Consider the following 16,790-nt stretch of genomic DNA (forward strand, 5'->3'; position numbering starts at 1 on the left):
TGATACCTTTGCCAGACCATCCATTGTCTTCTCGCTCGACCAGGAACCTCTCTCCTCGAGATCGTACAAACTCTATTCCTCTGTGACCAGGATAATAGCACCTGCTCATTCAGGGACAAACAATGATGCCCGTCCGTGAATGTCCGACCACCGAGTTGTGGGGCGTGTATGCTTACCATCAAATTCCGGGTGCCGCGTATCTGTGATTTAAGGATGTCTTTTCCTTGCGACATGCATGCACAGAGCAAGCACCTTTGCACAACAATGCTTTTGATGATCTAATTAGCGTAGCTGTCAGGCAGAAGACTCATGTCTAGTCGCTTCCGGGGCGGACAGTTCGTGTTGCACAGCATCTACGATGTACTACATCGGTAAATCTACGCCTCCTCGATACAGTTCGAGTTTGCATCGTTATCTGTAAACCAAACACAACCAAATATACCTGTTATTTTTGGCAATCACCAGAGCTCGTCGCAAGACAGCCAAGTTGTGTTACTGGTGACGTGACAGCAACACCACACCAGCTTTTGAGACCTGCGAAACGGGAGTCACGATGGTGAATTTGAGTTTAGTGGCTCTGTTGCAACTATGCGCGCCCGGCCACTTCTCACTCAAGTCCGCAAGGGGGCCACGTGAAGATCCATGTTGAAGCATGGCGCCATACGAAGGACTTGCACCACGGCCAACAGGGCTCTTCATTGGATGTCAAGAACGTTTGCTGGGGACCAGCGAACTCGATCGTCACGCGTGGCTGCGAAGCCCTGTAAGCGCCGACCACATCCTGGTTTTGCTTTTGCTGATCACTTTGTCGATCATAGAACCTGCTTAATACGTGTAGCGACGGCTGGTGATTGGATCGTGCTTGGAGTTGGAGAGCAGCTGCATAACTGGACGACCACGTTGGAGTACAGTAATGCTGCAAACGATCGTCATTGAAAGTGCTATGTCGCAGCAATGCGTCTATTCGCTCTAGCTGGACGGTAAAGCCGGTCAGGCCACCGCATTCTACGCATGACATATACAGTAAGATCTTCATGTCTCGGCTTATTGGCAAGCAGTGACGTGGCCAGATCAAACGCGACACGTCCAGATCTTCCAGTAGATGACTTGTAGGAACGTTGTCGCTGCTCGTGAGCTGGTGCTGGCTGAGGTTGCAATACCTGCTCGTTCGTTGGAACGATTGTAGAAAGTGACATCGCGCGTTGGCAACGCAGATCTCAAGCTCTGGTCGAGAAGAATCAATTGAGTGGGTGTATTGTCAAGTTGGAAAAATCACGACTTGCTTGAATCCAACCCCCAAGCACTGGTCGCGACATGCAGTACGCGTTTTGGTCTTGTCACTCTTTGCCAACTGAAGCTGTCATGCAAATGTATGATTATCTCGTCGGCAACGCCGTTTGAACAAGTCTCAGGAGTACAGAGCGATGACATTGGTCTTTTTGGCAGAACATGCCTGAACCATCAGTGTTATTCACCTGCCAGCCTCCAAGTCGAACCTTTTGATCGAGCAATGTTCAGGTAAGTCTATGCATGAGCAGCAAATGCTGCCTGCTCTTCTCTCCTACCCCGATGATGTATATGTCCAGCTTGCAAACAAACCCGACGAGCAGTTACGGCTCAACGAAAGTCAAAGTGAAGCACGAGCGGTAGCCCAGCTTGTGGCTGCAGTATTCGAATCCTTTGCCCGATTGCTCGTCTGGACAAATTTCAACCGTTGTTGACCAGCCTTGATGTTTGAACGATCTGTGTAGTAGAAACCTGCACGCACCTTATCCGTCAGCTCGGGTTTGCGTTGAGACACTCTCTGGTTTGTGTTATTCGGCGTAGATGTGTACCGAATACTCCTGCACCCGAGACAATCTCATGGTGGTATCGTAATCCGAGGTATCAGTGACTGTGTTATTCTCGTTGTGGAAGAGCATCTTTAAGGGTGCTCGGACATGTAAATTTATTCACGTTTTCCCACGACCACAACAGCTGAGTGGCTCGCTGCCCTTCACCTCGGACCACGTCGAATAGTGTCTCGACCAATGTCTGCCTTGCAGAACACAATGGATAGCAAGAACACTCTGCGACTCAATCGCCCAGTCACACCAAGCAGGCTTTGCAATGCATGCTGATAGTCGTTCACATTGGCGGAAAGCTGATAGATGCTACGGGATTCTAGGTGCCCTGGACCATGCACTACGGCAAGCTTTACGGCGAAAACATAGTGACGGCACGATCAACTATCAGACAAGCACTACCATTGTTTTTCTATCAACAGTATGGATCGTGCTACATGCAGTGATAGCTTGTCCTCCAGCGGGTGCGTGCTCATGCTCAGTACCACGATGTGATTTTGACTAAAATGTATAGCAGTTGAGCTTACCGCTTTTGTCTTGCGACATTTCCTTCCACGACGAATGCCACGATGCCACCTCGAACAGAAGCAAATCGCAAAGCCAACATTGGTGTCGCGCGAGCCGTTCCTGTAATCCTACTTGCAATCATCGGCTATGTATCTTGGGTTGTCACTAAGCTCATCTGTGTGGACTATCTGATCGATCCTCCAATATCTTTGGCTGCGCGACCACGTCGTGGCAGCGCAGTTGCTGTGCTTACGACATACTATCTACTGTTATTAGTGGTGTTGGTTTCTTACGGGCGATTGTTGGACATAGTAATAAGACATCCCGGCTTGATACCGCGTGGTCCGCAGTGGTTTGTAGAAAGAGCAAGGAAGAATAAAGGCAAGACTACATGGCGCGCGGACCCTAGCAGCCCCAGATCTGGAGATGAGAAATCCTCGACTACCTCGGACATAGTCGATCCAAAAATGCCAAAAGAACACAGACTGATGGCCAGTGAATCACTACCATTTAGAGTCGAGGATTTCTGGGTGAGGGATGTCTTTGTGTGTAATCCCGATGGTCGGCCACCGTTCTGCTCGACCTGTTACAACTGGAAACCGGACCGTAGCCATCATTGCTCCGAGCTCAACCGTTGTGTGTTGAAGCTAGATCATTTCTGCCCTTGGGTAGGCGGAGTTGTCAGCGAAACCTCATTCAAATTCTTTATTCAATTTACATTTTATGGCGCCTTGTACACTTTACAGATCTTGACGGTCACGGCATATTTCTTCGCAGAGCGGAGGCGGCATTCGAGCTTTCTGAATGCTCATTGGATCGTGTTGCTGGCCATATCAGGGCTGTTTCTGCTTTTCAGTGCAGGAATGTGCATGTCGACCGTTCAATTTGCAATCATCAACTCGACGACGATCGAGAACCTCAATCGAAAGACCAAGGTGTGGTACTTGGCAGTGTATACTCCTCCTGCAGTCCTTGAAGAAGCCTATGAGCGAGGAGTTCCGCTCAGCTTAATATCTTACCCACGACCACCAGAAGAAAACCTACAGGAATTGCAACAACATGGCGCCGAAGCCACCGAGTCACACAGCCAGTCTTCATCTCCAGGCACGGCAAGTACAATGCATCACAGGACGTTTGCTATCTTGGAGAGTCCTCCAGGAGCTAATCCTTTTGATCTTGGGCCGTTGAGCAACTTCCAAGATATCATGGGATACACGATTTGGGAGTGGCTCTCACCAGTAAAGCCGTCACCATGCCTCAAGCATAACAGTCCGGTATCGCTCTACAAGCTAGGCCAGGTGGTTGACGATATGAAAGCCAAGGTTGGGCTGGCAGCTTGGACACTACCATCAAAACGGAAGCGGCGACGGCGATCTAGACTCAGGAGCGAAAGTACAGCACATGAAGATCGCTCTGTATAGCGGTAAATGTGGACTTGTTTCATACGAATCATTGATTTAAGATATTCAGCGACGGCGTTGGGCAGGTCAATTGAGTTGGATACGGTACTAATTTTTTCGGCGATGGTGGAGAGGTACGAATACACGAATCCGGTGGTTACACACTCTTGCTCTGTGGGAGTACACTTGCCACCAACCTTCATACAAAACAGACATATGGTTTGACGCTAGAGGATAACAGGTGATTGGGCACTATCATCCGAAGTATTGCTTGAATAGCTAGGTTTAGTGGCATGGAAGCTCCATGGGATGTCTTGCATACAGAACCAAACCTAACGGTGTTCTGTACGACCCCTCCTCATTGGGCAGCAAGACCTCACGTACTGCAGAGCTGATGTCTTGCACAATATCACGTGGCTGCAGACGTTGCTCGAGGATTTTGTCATGCTCGGAGTTCTTTGTAACTTGGAAACAGGCAATTGTTTTCACATAAACTAAGCACAGGGAGAAGTCTCTCTGGAAATACAGCGAGCTACCCGCACTTTATACTGCTCACGACATTTGAGATCGTGAATACGTATTCATGGTGGAGACAGCCAGGGCGATTGTTGTGCGAAGAGACAACGTTTGTGTAATCTCGAGTCCACCCTCGCTACAGCAAGGGGCGGACTTTGTTGGTTCCGAGAGTGCTGTCAAGGTGACAATAATATAGTTAACTGCTGGGCGTAGTGTCGGGCAGCATACCCTTAGCTGGCTGGTGATCGTCCATATTGGGCACCTAGGAGCAACAGGTAGACCAGATTGGAGCTTGTGTCGCGGAAAGGGATCAGCGTAGCTGGGAGATAGTACCTCTTCATGACAATACAAATTCTCTGTCTCTACATCCTCATCAAGGCAGAGCCGGAAGCATAGTTCTACAACTTACTTCGCTCGTAACATACAACCAGAGCTCTTGTGTCGTGGTGGAACCCATCCAAACCAAGCTTCGATACTTACTCGTCCCTTCCGTGAGCCCACCTGCCCACCACGTCGACGTCATTTGCACTTTTAGCCTTAATGCTCCTCTGCAGACAGACCCAAGAGACCCCTTGATTTGGCTCGAAATCACTCTATTCAGTGGCCGAAACTGCTATACTTTTCCTTTAGCAAAACAGGGTGATCGCACCTGCCGTTGAGGAACGATCCACGCTTTCTAGGCTGCCTATACTCGCACCGAGCAACCAAAGGACCAAGCAGAAGCCAGTCAGCAAGCTGTCTGCCTTACATTTCTGGGCGAGGCGAGTCATACTTTTAGCCCGACGATCTGCCCTTGACTGCGGACTTTCTACGTTCTGGTCCTGCATGAGGAAAAAGCCAAAGCATGCCATACATTTTGAAAGTTTAGAATTCACTGTCAAAGTTGTTGAATCGTTAAGGGTTGGATCCTCTCAGTCGTCGACTAGCAGAAACATTGCTGTCAGACAAGCAGTATGACAACACATCGGACAAAGGCAGTGAGCCCTACGGGGCCCAGAATCTACCTGGATACACCCAGGGCATCAACTGGCACCGTCTTGGCCTCATCCTACGATACCCGTTACGACCAGCGACCCATTCGTGCAAGCTTCAGTACTGTACCCTCAGTCTCGTCCTCGAGTCGGGTGAATAGCGTCTACGAGACACAACCCGTCAGCAAGAAGACATACGTCGACCCTACACATTCTGGCGGCACTATATCGAGAACCGAATATGCTGTTCGTGCGAGAAGAGATTCTGCGTCGGGCGACTCTCGCCGACCTCTGAGTCTCGTCACCAAGAATGTTTCGCCCACAAGGCCGGAATTTACTGATACACCTCGGGAAATGACCTATAGCAAGCAATCTCGAGAAGACCCTAATGCCAGGTTGTTGCAGCCTACCCAACCCAGAGGCTCGGCCCACCACCAGCGTCACAACAGTGCTACAAAGGCTGAGACGAGTCGCTATTTTGGAGTTGCCGCACCGCGTTCTGACCGATCTTATCACAACAGAGGTCCCCATGTCGAAAAAGTCGCTGACTCGCGTCCTGTGCGCTACGTGGACGAGCCTGTTGTCGAATACACTGGCCCTCGTGAACAATTTGATCGAGATTATCCCCGACCGAGACGGCAAAGCTTGACCCGCAGAGAAAGGCCCGTGAGTGTTATGGATACCAAGTACGAGCAAGCCCCTCCGCGTCGTGATACTGCGCCAGCCCCTCCATCGGCTAACCGACAACTGCAACGCCTCGAACGGGACGACCGCAAATCTGGCTTCGAAAGCGATCCCGATCGTTCCAAAGATCATCGGCGTACAAGGAGGAACAGTAGAGGCCCTGTTGTTCATCAACGTGATGAAGGCTATTCTTCTGCAAGAGATGAATATGATCCTCGAAGGTCTTCCAGACTTCGTCCCTACGACGACGACTCCGTTGCTTCAAGCAAGAGTCGCTATCGCGATAGTGATCTAGATACTGGTCGCGAGCGCGAGAGAAGTCGCAAAGAGAACGAGCGCCCTCCTGATCGCGACAGGGACTTGGAGAGACGTGAGAGACGGCCCGAAAGGATGAAGGAATATGATCAGGACCGGGACCGAGACCGAGAAAGAAAAGCAAGAGACTATGAAGTTATCGAGGACAAGGATCCTCCTCGTCGCCCTCGCCGAAGAGACGATCGAGATGCTAGTCCTGAACACTCTTTGCTGAAGACTCTAGGTACCGCTGCTGTGGGAGGTCTGGCTGCTGCAGGTATCGTCAACAGGAAACCTAAAGACGAGGAAGGTTCGGATTCTGACAGCAAACGTGAGCGGAGACATCGACGTCACAGGTCGAGAGAACGAACAGACGACGATCGTCGTGCTGAAGATCCCGAAGGACGTAGAAGACGAAAAGAAAGGCGAGTACAACAGGAAGGTCGTGGTGACAGTTCAGGCAGCGACACTCCAGTGGAAGCCACTCGTCAGCGACCACAGTCTCGCACTCGACGAAGACGCGATACCAACGAAGGACATGGCTCAGATCGTGAGGTGTCGCAGTTAGCCCTACCTGCACCGGAGCGCAGGCCCTCTCGTGAGCCTGATCCAAGTGCTGCTTACACTGATCCTGCTCGTGCACCAATACTGGACCGAGGTCAGCAAGAGTCGCCCACCAATAACGAAGCTCGGCCATTGTCTCCAGGCGAAGGCGAAGATGGTCGACCTCGTAGAGTCTCCATTGTTGAGCCTGTCAAAGACAAGAAAGACGACGTCAAGCCCAAGGGCATTCTGAAGAAAGCTCGAGAAGTACCGTTCCCAGAGGATCCGAATCCGACGCGAGAGGGTGTAGCACCGCTAAAGCAGGCTGGCTCCGAAGGCATACCACCAGGTGCAAGGTGGACCAAGGTCAGCCGAATCCTTGTCAATCCAGAAGCGCTAGAACGTGCCCATGAGCGATTTGAGGAGCGTGATGATTACGTTATTGTTTTAAGAGTCTTAAGTAGAGAGGAGATTGAGAAGTTAGCAGAAAAGACACGTGAGATCAGAGGTAATGTTATGCTACCGTATATACAGGACACACAGTACTGACGTTGGCTCGCAGAACAACGAGAAAGGGAGTGGCAGAAACAGGTTGAGGAACGACGACGTCGTAGAGCTGAGCGAGGTGAACGAGATACCGAAGACGAAGATGGTTACGATGACTCTCCAAGAGAACAACTAGCCCTTGAGCCTCCACCTTCAGCACCACCAGTCGATCTAAGACAGCTCGCAGCAGGAAACGCGGCCCAACAGTTTCAACCACAACAACAATCACAACCTCAACCAGCCTATGCTCCTCAGCAATCTGCATATCCTGCTCAACAGCAAGCCTGGCAGGCCCAAGGCTATCCAGCGCACCTAGCACAGCAGCAGCCCTATGTCGCACCTCAACAGCAAGGATATCCCCCACAGCACGCACCGCCACCTGCTGCACAACAACCAACGCAACAACAACAATTCGTTCCTGGACAATGGCAGACTCCACGGACCTCTGCTGAAGCTATTGCTGCAACTGCACCAGGACAGCCACTACCAAGTCAACAGCAGCCAGCTCAGCAGCAGTCACAGTACGACGGGAGCTCATACAGCCACAATGTATAAGATGTTGGAACCACAAAGGCTTGAGATACCGGAAGTGCAAGATCAGGACAAGGACAACAAGTAGTACGTACCCAGACGTTTTCCTCAGATGTCTCAAATAGGAATGCCCTGTATTCTGTCAATGTCGCAGCCAGAACACTTCAAGTGTTAAAGTCGTGTATCCAGCCCAAGTCCTAAGTGAGCGCAGAAAGTCAAGATGATTCTTGACCTGAGACCATTGCTATCTTACCTCGTTTTTATTCCCTGTCCCGCATCATGCCACGAGATACACAGTCTCGTATTCAACGTTATCATCCTAAGAAAAAAGGTATTACGAGCTTTCTTCATCGCGGTTGCTATTCGTCCGTGTATGTACGTTCTTATCTAATAATTTGTCATGTGCGTTTTACTGCGACCGACCTCTTCACGTGAGGGTCGCGCCTTCTCGATTCCAATGAGTAGTCGAATCGAATCTCATTTGTTCGTGCCGTCGTGACATGTATATACAACACTATGTAATATTGAAGTCGCTTGCTAATAATGCACAACAGTCAAGAGTAGTCTTCGTCTATATGTAACGACAAACTATCCTAGAAGACTCCGGCGTCAGATAGCTTGGAAAGATTTACTAACAATGAACAATATCCGGGATTGAGATTGAGAATTACACCGTTACGGACCTTCGGTGCTGAGATGATTGCGCGAGATTTAGGTACGAGTCGCACTAAGAAAAGTCTGTACCTTGTGTCGCGCTATCAGGACCTTGACTTTGTCGTCTTTGAGCCCTCTCACGTCTCTCGGCTCTTTCTCGCGCGCTTTGCTCAGCGAAACGATCCTTGCTACCGTTATTGCTGTTGTCACTTCGAGTTGAGGAGGCTGAGTCGGCATAAATCGACGGATTCTGCTGCATAGCGGTGGCGATCGGTCTACCTCGCGAAATGATCGATGTGTACTCACTTGGTCCGGCGTCGTCTGGGCTCTGGCTGCTGTAGATGGGATTCAGCTGCGTCGATGGTGCTTGCCTGCTTGAGGGAGCGAACTGAACCGGTGGGTCGAGGGAAGGCGCTGGTCGGCTCGCTGGTGGAGGGTCGCCTATCGTTATTCTTCTGGTAGTTGTCGAGGCTGGGGGTTCTATTGGGGGTAGTTGAGTTGCTCGTTCTGAGGACTGGGTGAGGTCTCTAAGGTGGGATGATAGTATTGGTGGTGGAGGTGTATATATCGCTGGTGGGCTCGGCCTTCTCCGACTTGGGGTTCTCTGTTGTGGAGTTTGCTGGCCGGTCGTGGGCCCTTTGGAGGAAAAACTGAATGGTTCGTGATAAGTCTGTTGTCGACCCTGATAGCTACTGTCAGATTCCATACCTTCGTCCAACATAGCATCTGGCGAGGCGGATCTGTGATGTCTTTGGGATTGGGTGTAAGGATATGCTTCATATAAAGATGCTGTGTCGGATGGTTCGTGGGATTCTCGGCTTGGTATGGGCTGTAGTGTTCCTTGTTTGCGTTCAGGGGAAGTCTCGCCCATGAGTGGACGGGATGAATCACCTTTGGTCAAACCCATTCTTTCCTCTTCGGTAGCAGTCTTAGCTGCTTTACGTTCTAGATGGCTCGTAGCAGTCGAAGGGCGTGCATAAGCTGTGTCTGTGCTATGGCCTGACTGCTTCGAGTGTCTGAGAAAATTGGAGAAAGAGAATTGACGTTTAGCTTCTGCAGGTGGTCGCAATCCAGAGTCTGTCGGAGCTGGCGATGCTGGTAATGGCTTCGATCTCGGCGAAGGCATGGGCTTTTTCTTAGTAAAACCAGGGTGGCCGTATATGTGCTCCTGGGCCTCTTCTAGACTGCCCGGTCCATACGGTAGTGCGGGAGAAGTTCCATCTCCAGATTTCGGAAATCGAATGTTGGTCAGAGCCACTGGATGTTCCGGGCTTCTGGGGTCTGCATGTTCTGCTGCGACTGTGTCATCGTCGTCGTGTTTATGACGACCGCCAAACATGCCGTGAGCACGCTCTCGGACATTGTCTAGGAAGGCTTTGTTGCTGCCGTCGTTCCGATCGGGACTGTCTTCTGGAAATTGTGTCATACCCAAGGGCGGGTGAAGTGTTTTTCGCCGTACAATGGGTGATGGAGCAAGTCCAGATCCAACTACAGTTTTCCTTCTTCGAATGCCATCCCACTCGGCGATCTCGTTCTCTTTGAGGGGCTCGAGGTGTTCCGACAACTTTTCTTCACGTATACGTTTTGCTTCCATTTGCTCCATTTGGCGTCGCGGTGTTGACAGTCGTCTGATGATTGAGGCTGCACCACGAATTGCATCAGCCTTTGGCTCGCTTTCTGCTGCCTCCTGCTCGGCCACTTCTCGTACTTGATCGAGGTCGCCTTTGAAGATAGCTGCATCTGGAACGTCTTTAGCGGACTTGGAGAGCTGCAATAGGACGACGCCAGAACAAATAACCAAGAAACCCATCACGACAGTTGCGATGGTTACAGCTGTTCCATGGAATCCTCTGAACAAAATGGCAGAAGTGATGATGGTGGTGCTAGTGAAGAATACATAATAGGTTGGCGTGACGAGCGCAGCGTTGAATATGTTGAGAGCTTTCTGTGATGAGTTAGCCAAGGTCTGTCGAGTGCGACGCTCTGTGCTTACATTAAGATAAACGATTTCGGTCAGCAGTGTTGCAACAACGAAGACCAGCAGGACATACAAGAACCACTGATTGAACTGGTTACCTTTGCTAGCTTGCGCGACGACAGCAGCACCCAGGCCTTGTGTAGCAACGACACTTAAGCCACCAATGAAACTGCATACGCTCAGATAGACGAACATGCTCTTCTTGCCATAGCGTGGTCCGACCCACAAGGCGATAAATGTGCTGCCAACAATGATAATACCAGCGTAAGTGAGAAAGCCTGGGGCAATGACAAAGTGCTTCATCTGTTGGATATCTGCGACAGCACTCTGCTCGGGAGCGTTGAGGACAATAACAACTGAACCAACTATGCACAAGAAGCAGCCAACCTTGCCGACGAAACTCAGACGTTCTTTGAGGAAGATGGCACTCAAAATGGTGGTAACCACCACGGATAAAGCGCCTAATGGGGTGACCAGAATAGCATCGGTAAAAGCGTAGGCGACAAAATTGCAGACTTCTCCCACTATCATCAGGATCATGCCTCCCCACCAGTATACATTTTTCAAATAACCATAGCCCTCACCTGCTTCCTCATTGTATTTGACATTGGCCTTCAGCAGGCCGACCTTCTTCAGCACAAAGGAAATACCAATGAACAGACCAGAAGCCACAGCCAAAGACAGACCGATGATCTTGTAGACAGCTGGACGACCTTCATTGGTGGCAGACGTGGTAGAGTTCGAGGTCTCGTTGCGAGCGATGAGGGTGTGGGCGGCATAGAGGAGATGGAGGGAGGAAGCGTCGATTTCGCCAGCGAGTGACATTGTTAAGGACAAGTAACGACGTCTGCCAAAGGAACAGCCTGAAGTGTTCCTGTCGCGCCCAATCTGTATTACCTTTGCGACATCATCGTATTGGCTGCGAAGCGTTTCCTGATCGTTGCTATTCTGTGGGCAGACTCATAAGGCGTTGGGACAATCTGTGCCAACCTCTAATAGTATGACTGTGTTCGCCCTTCAGCTGAAAAGGATCCAGGCTAGATCGAAACCTTTCCGATGGCGCAGATGCAAAATTGGGGCGGTTTATGCAGCAGTCGTGTTGTAGTCGCAATAGCCAGCACAGCAGCTACGAGTCTTTGCAACCACAAGTAGAAACTTCGCGGTAGTGCTTTCCTGGCTTAGTATCTTTGTATCGTAACTATACGTTGACAGTGTTGTATACTACACTGCGATTTCGTTCCTTTGGTTCACACTCTAGCCTGGAACAAGTGTATGCACTTTCGAAACTAATAAGCATGAGCACTGCAGCCACTCACTCCAGCGAGACGTCTGGACGCTCCACCACGCGAGTTGCCCAGGACGACGTGAACCAATCGATAGGCGAGTCGACTCTCTGTCTCTACGAATAAGTACAGTATGAGTTGCCAGGCACGATGACAATGGTCAGTCACAAGAGCATGTATTCTGATGCTGTCAGTAACCCATGATAAGCCTCAGCATGGTACGTGCGTCCAGCACGTCCACAAGCCGTACGTCGAGCTTGAAGATCAGCCACAGTTCTAGAAGCGATTTTCACTTTGGTAGTCTTAACTCGTGGAGAGTGTGGCTGAGTGCACGGATGCGCTCAGAACCTCTTGTTTTTTTTTGGCTTCGCTTGACTTATATGTCTTAAACTCTACTATATTCCTCCCGTCGATGAATCTCAATGCTTCTCCGACCAAAAGGCACGACTTCTGCAGCAGCAATATGGTCTCAAACAGCCGTGCCAGGGAACCTCTGAACACTGTTTATCTCAGATATGTTCATGCCCCTGCATGAACTTTATCGTGGTCTTGGCGCGTTCGTTCGTGGTGCGCTTACTGCAGCCGTTTTGATACACTTAAAGTCGCAGCTCGAGTTTCTCTCCATCCGTAGGGTCGCCGTGGGTATGGTGTATCTGGACTACCCATCTACAGAGTATTCGACAGCGAACGAGCAATTATGGCTTGGTATAATGCTTTGAGTGTCTTTCCCAAACTGGTCGTTGTGTCCATTTTTGTTCTGGTAGCTGGATCCCTCAGCCTGTCTTTAGCAAGTTTTGTGTAGTAGCCTAAGAGTGCACTGAGTCTGTGCCTCCAGGTAGAGCTACTAACATAGCTCGATAGTTCTGTAATGATCAGTTCAATCGAACATTTTGATTGCGGGAATGCAGAGGAGGAAAGTGTTCATGCTTAGAGAAATTCCAACAAGAGTTTCTCGGAGAACTCTGCGCTAGATGATCGTAAAGTTAACCCTATCTGAACACTTGGCTCATGCATAGAAACCATCTTATGCAAACACGAACAAGACGCGATTTCTGGACGCGTAAAGTGCTACCTTCACAAGGAGAATCGCAAGCAACTTCCTACTCAGCGAGCACATTCTCGTAATTGACATATGCAGCAGGTTCTCACGTACTCAGAATGTCGACACTCCTCGACTCTGTGTTGAATTCAGATGTTGCTGGTGGTGCGACTCCTTCCTCACAACCAGCACGCACACCCAGAGACGTCCCTACCTCACCACGACGGACACCAGGGCCTCCTCCATCCCTAAGCAATGGATTTCACTCCGAGGCAGATCTGTTTCCCGAAGATGAGGTCGTGGCCGCTGCGCAAGGTCGACCACGAAATCCAAAAGATCGAAACGTTCCCAAACTCGAAGATGAAGGAGGGTTGAGGATACAGGCAGCCTTCGAGGATTTCCTAGAATCACATTCGGAAGAGCCTGCATCATCGAGTCTACCTCCTTCGAGCGAGCTAAGAACAGACAAGTACTATGTCAATCAGATACATGGATTGAAAGAGTTCTCGTTGTCAACTCTATATGTGGACTACAAGCATCTACAAAGTTATGTTGAAGGCTTCTTGGCCAATGCCATCGCTGTACAATATTATCGTTTCTTACCATTCTTGACCAAGGCAATGCACACTCTACTTACGAAGTATGAGCCCGTATACTTTCGAGAGCACAGACAAATGGAAAGCACTACTTCGCAAGCAGGAGGCACGTCTATGGGCGCGAACATGTCAAGTGCTGATGGCACTCAGAACGACTCCATATTGAACACTCAGACCGACAAGGTTTTCACCCTGGCGTTCTACAATCTGCCACTTGTCACCCGTATACGTCAGCTGAGGACAGACGCTATTGGCAAGCTAGTCTCGATTTCTGGAACTGTTACGAGGACTTCGGAAGTACGTCCTGAACTATCGTCTGGCACATTCGTCTGCTTGGCTTGCAACACTACAGTACCCAATGTCGAGCAGACATTCAGATACACAGAGCCGACCATATGCCCAAATATGACCTGTAACAACAAAGTGGGCTGGAGGCTCGATCTTACAAATAGTACCTTCGTCGACTGGCAGAAGTGTCGAATCCAAGAAAACAGCTCTGAAATTCCAACAGGTAGTATGCCTCGCACGATGGACGTCATATTACGAGGCGAGCAAGTTGAACGTACAAAACCCGGCGAGAAGTGTATATTCACTGGTACTCTGATTGTGGTACCTGATGTGGCACAATTGGGCGTACCTGGTGTTCGGCCCGAAGCATCAAAGGACAACCGCTCCTTCCGTGGGGCAGAAGAAGGAGGCGCTGGTGTCAGTGGTCTCAAGGCTCTTGGTGTCAGAGATCTGACATATCGAATGGCCTTTATGGCTTGCTTCTCACAACCCGATACTACTACTGCTGGCCAGACTGCCTCTCAATTGACTGGTCAGTCGACGAACATACTCAATTCGCTCCACCAGGTCGATGTATTCGAAACATTTGAGGCTTCCCAACGTGCACAAGAAGCTTTCCTCGAGACACTCACGCCACCCGAAATCGAGGAGCTTCGTTCTATGGTGCATTCAGAGCGCGTCTACTCGCGCCTCGTAAACAGCTTGGCACCCATGGTATACGGGCACGAAATAGTTAAGAAGGGTCTTCTACTACAATTACTCGGTGGTGTATCAAAAGTCACGCCTGAAGGTATGCCCTTAAGGGGTGATATCAATATTTGCATCGTGGGTGATCCATCAACCTCGAAGTCACAATTTCTCAAGTACATCGCCAGCTTTCTGCCACGAGCAGTCTATACCTCTGGCAAAGCTTCATCTGCGGCTGGTCTGACTGCAGCGGTCGTGAAGGACGAGGAAACGGGCGAGCACACTATCGAAGCTGGTGCACTCATGCTTGCAGATAGTGCCACATGCTGCATCGACGAGTTTGATAAGATGGATATTGCTGACCAAGTTGCTATTCACGAAGCCATGGAACAACAAACGATCAGCATTGCCAAAGCAGGGATACACGCTACACTCAACGCTCGAACGTCCATTTTAGCAGCCGCTAATCCAGTTGGTGGCCGTTACAACCGCAAAGCAACTCTACGCGCCAATATAAATATGTCTGCCCCCATCATGTCTAGATTTGATCTGTTCTTTGTTGTCCTTGATGAGTGCAATGAGAATATCGACCGCCACTTAGCAAGCCATATTGTTAACCTACATATGCTCAAGGACGACTTTGTGCAACCAGAATTCAATACTGAACAATTACAGCGATACATCAGATTTGCAAGGACGTTCAAGCCGGTCTTCAATCCTGCTGCAAAGAAGTTGCTTGTGCAGAAATACAAAGACCTGAGAGCCAACGACTCTGGCGGTATAGGCAGGAACAGCTACCGTATTACAGTTCGACAACTTGAGAGTTTGATCAGATTGAGCGAAGCTATTGCCAAGGCAAATTGCGTGGAGGAAGTCACAGAACATATGGTCATTGAGGCCTATAATCTGTTGAGGCAGTCCATCATATCAGTCGAACGTGATGATGTTGGCTTCGATGAATCGGACGACGAAGGTGGTGATCAGCCAGACGGCGCGCTTGCTGAAGATGCTGTAAACGGGGACGACGACCACGACACGGACCTCGCCATGGATGGTACAGCTCGACAGACCTCAGCTGCACCCGCAATCACGAAGCCTCGCACGAAAATCACTGCTGACAAATATACAAAGATGCGGAATATCTTCATCAAGAAACTATCAGACGATGAAGAACGTGGAGACCGTGCACTAGCCCAAGATGTTGAGACTGAGGACGAAGAAAATCAGCGCGAACAACAAGATGATGCTGATCCAGAAGAAGCTATAGGCGGCATTGAGCAGGAGGCGTTGATCTTGTATTACCTCGAGCAGGTTGAGAATGAACTGGCTGGACCAGAAGATATGGCACAGGAGCAGAGGCTTGCAAGAAAGGTTCTGAAACGAATGGAGAAGGAGATGGAGATTATGGCCGTTAGAACGGATGATAATTCTGCAGATCAGCGGCTGCCAGACCAGGAGGAGGATGAGGATGAACCTCGACGACAAGCGATCAAGGTGAAATATGTCCTTCACCCTAATGTCGCGCTTGACGAGACACGATAAGGAGGAATGTATTCTGACGATTGAGATTGATGGTTATGGTGAATGTCTAGATTATGAAATGGCAACGAGCAAGCAGAGGAGTTCCAGGAAGACTTCTTGTATAGTATACCAATGTGTAGGCACTGTGCGGCATTAGGCTTTACAGCTTCTATTGAAAACCCTTTTTACCATATCGAAGCAGAAGTACAATCTTCACTGAATTGTCGCTTGTCCTCCTCTCCTTCTGATCTTGGTAACCCCAAGCACATTGGACATTCCAGATCCGCGCCTGTTCATTCCTTTACATCTGCAACAGCTGGCGGTCCGTCTCCCTGATCTGAGTCGCTTCACGACCCGAATAACTCACAACCTTGATCGATCGTAATCTCACTATCCCCACATACAATATTGAACCTTCATACCCACTACGTAATTACCCCCAGCAACGATTCACAACACCAAAGCAAATCTCTGGGGTGGCCTCGAAACCGCGTCCACCACGCCGCGAATACTACCCTAGGTAAATACGTTGTGATCATCACGGCACATGATTCGAAAGATGTGTTGCTAATAGCCTCAGCGACTGTACCAAATGCCGAGAACCAGTCGCCGACCCGTCCTCTTACAGAACAGGTAAAATTACGTCTGCAGCGTTGGTATTGCGAAATACAGTAACACGCACCTCATAAGAAACGTTCGGGGCAAACGAAGCCGAAATTTGGTTCATCACTTTTATTTCGGGGAAGGCTTGCGTCCTGTTCCCAAACTTCTGGGCTGCTGAGTAACCACGCAGGTAATCAAATTACGCGCTAATAAAAAACACGGAGGTTTCGCTGATCGACGAGCGATGATCCTGCTACAAACAAGAGCTAGCTACGCAGTAGTACTCTTGAGATAACTATACGTTG

At 49.8% G+C, this 16,790-nt stretch overlaps 3 protein-coding genes across 3 annotated transcripts; 2 read left to right on the top strand and 1 right to left on the bottom strand.

Annotated features, from left to right (window-relative positions):
* Positions 1 to 5,220: 5,220 nt before the first annotated feature.
* On the top strand, positions 5,221 to 7,860 carry LTR64_005895 (uncharacterized protein; the record flags this gene model as incomplete). The annotated part of the gene is made up of 2 exons (XM_064900232.1): positions 5,221 to 7,267; positions 7,322 to 7,860. The coding sequence occupies 2 exons, from the start codon at positions 5,221 to 5,223 to the stop codon at positions 7,858 to 7,860; spliced, it is 2,586 nt and encodes an 861-aa protein (XP_064753544.1).
* A 703-nt stretch (positions 7,861 to 8,563) lies between these two features.
* On the bottom strand, positions 8,564 to 11,293 carry LTR64_005896 (uncharacterized protein; the record flags this gene model as incomplete). Its single annotated transcript, XM_064900233.1, has 2 exons — positions 8,564 to 10,435; positions 10,484 to 11,293. 2 exons carry the CDS (start codon positions 11,291 to 11,293, stop codon positions 8,564 to 8,566), a joined length of 2,682 nt encoding a protein of 893 aa, XP_064753545.1.
* A 1,616-nt stretch (positions 11,294 to 12,909) lies between these two features.
* Positions 12,910 to 15,903, top strand: MCM6 (MCM DNA helicase complex subunit mcm6; the record flags this gene model as incomplete). Its single annotated transcript, XM_064900234.1, has 1 exon — positions 12,910 to 15,903. The coding sequence occupies one exon, from the start codon at positions 12,910 to 12,912 to the stop codon at positions 15,901 to 15,903; it is 2,994 nt and encodes a 997-aa protein (XP_064753546.1).
* Between the last annotated feature and the right edge of the window lie 887 nt (positions 15,904 to 16,790).

Source organism: Lithohypha guttulata (assembly GCF_036872675.1).
Source record: "Lithohypha guttulata strain CCFEE 5908 chromosome Unknown scaffold_4, whole genome shotgun sequence".
NCBI classification, from domain to species: Eukaryota; Fungi; Ascomycota; class Eurotiomycetes; order Chaetothyriales; family Trichomeriaceae; genus Lithohypha; species Lithohypha guttulata.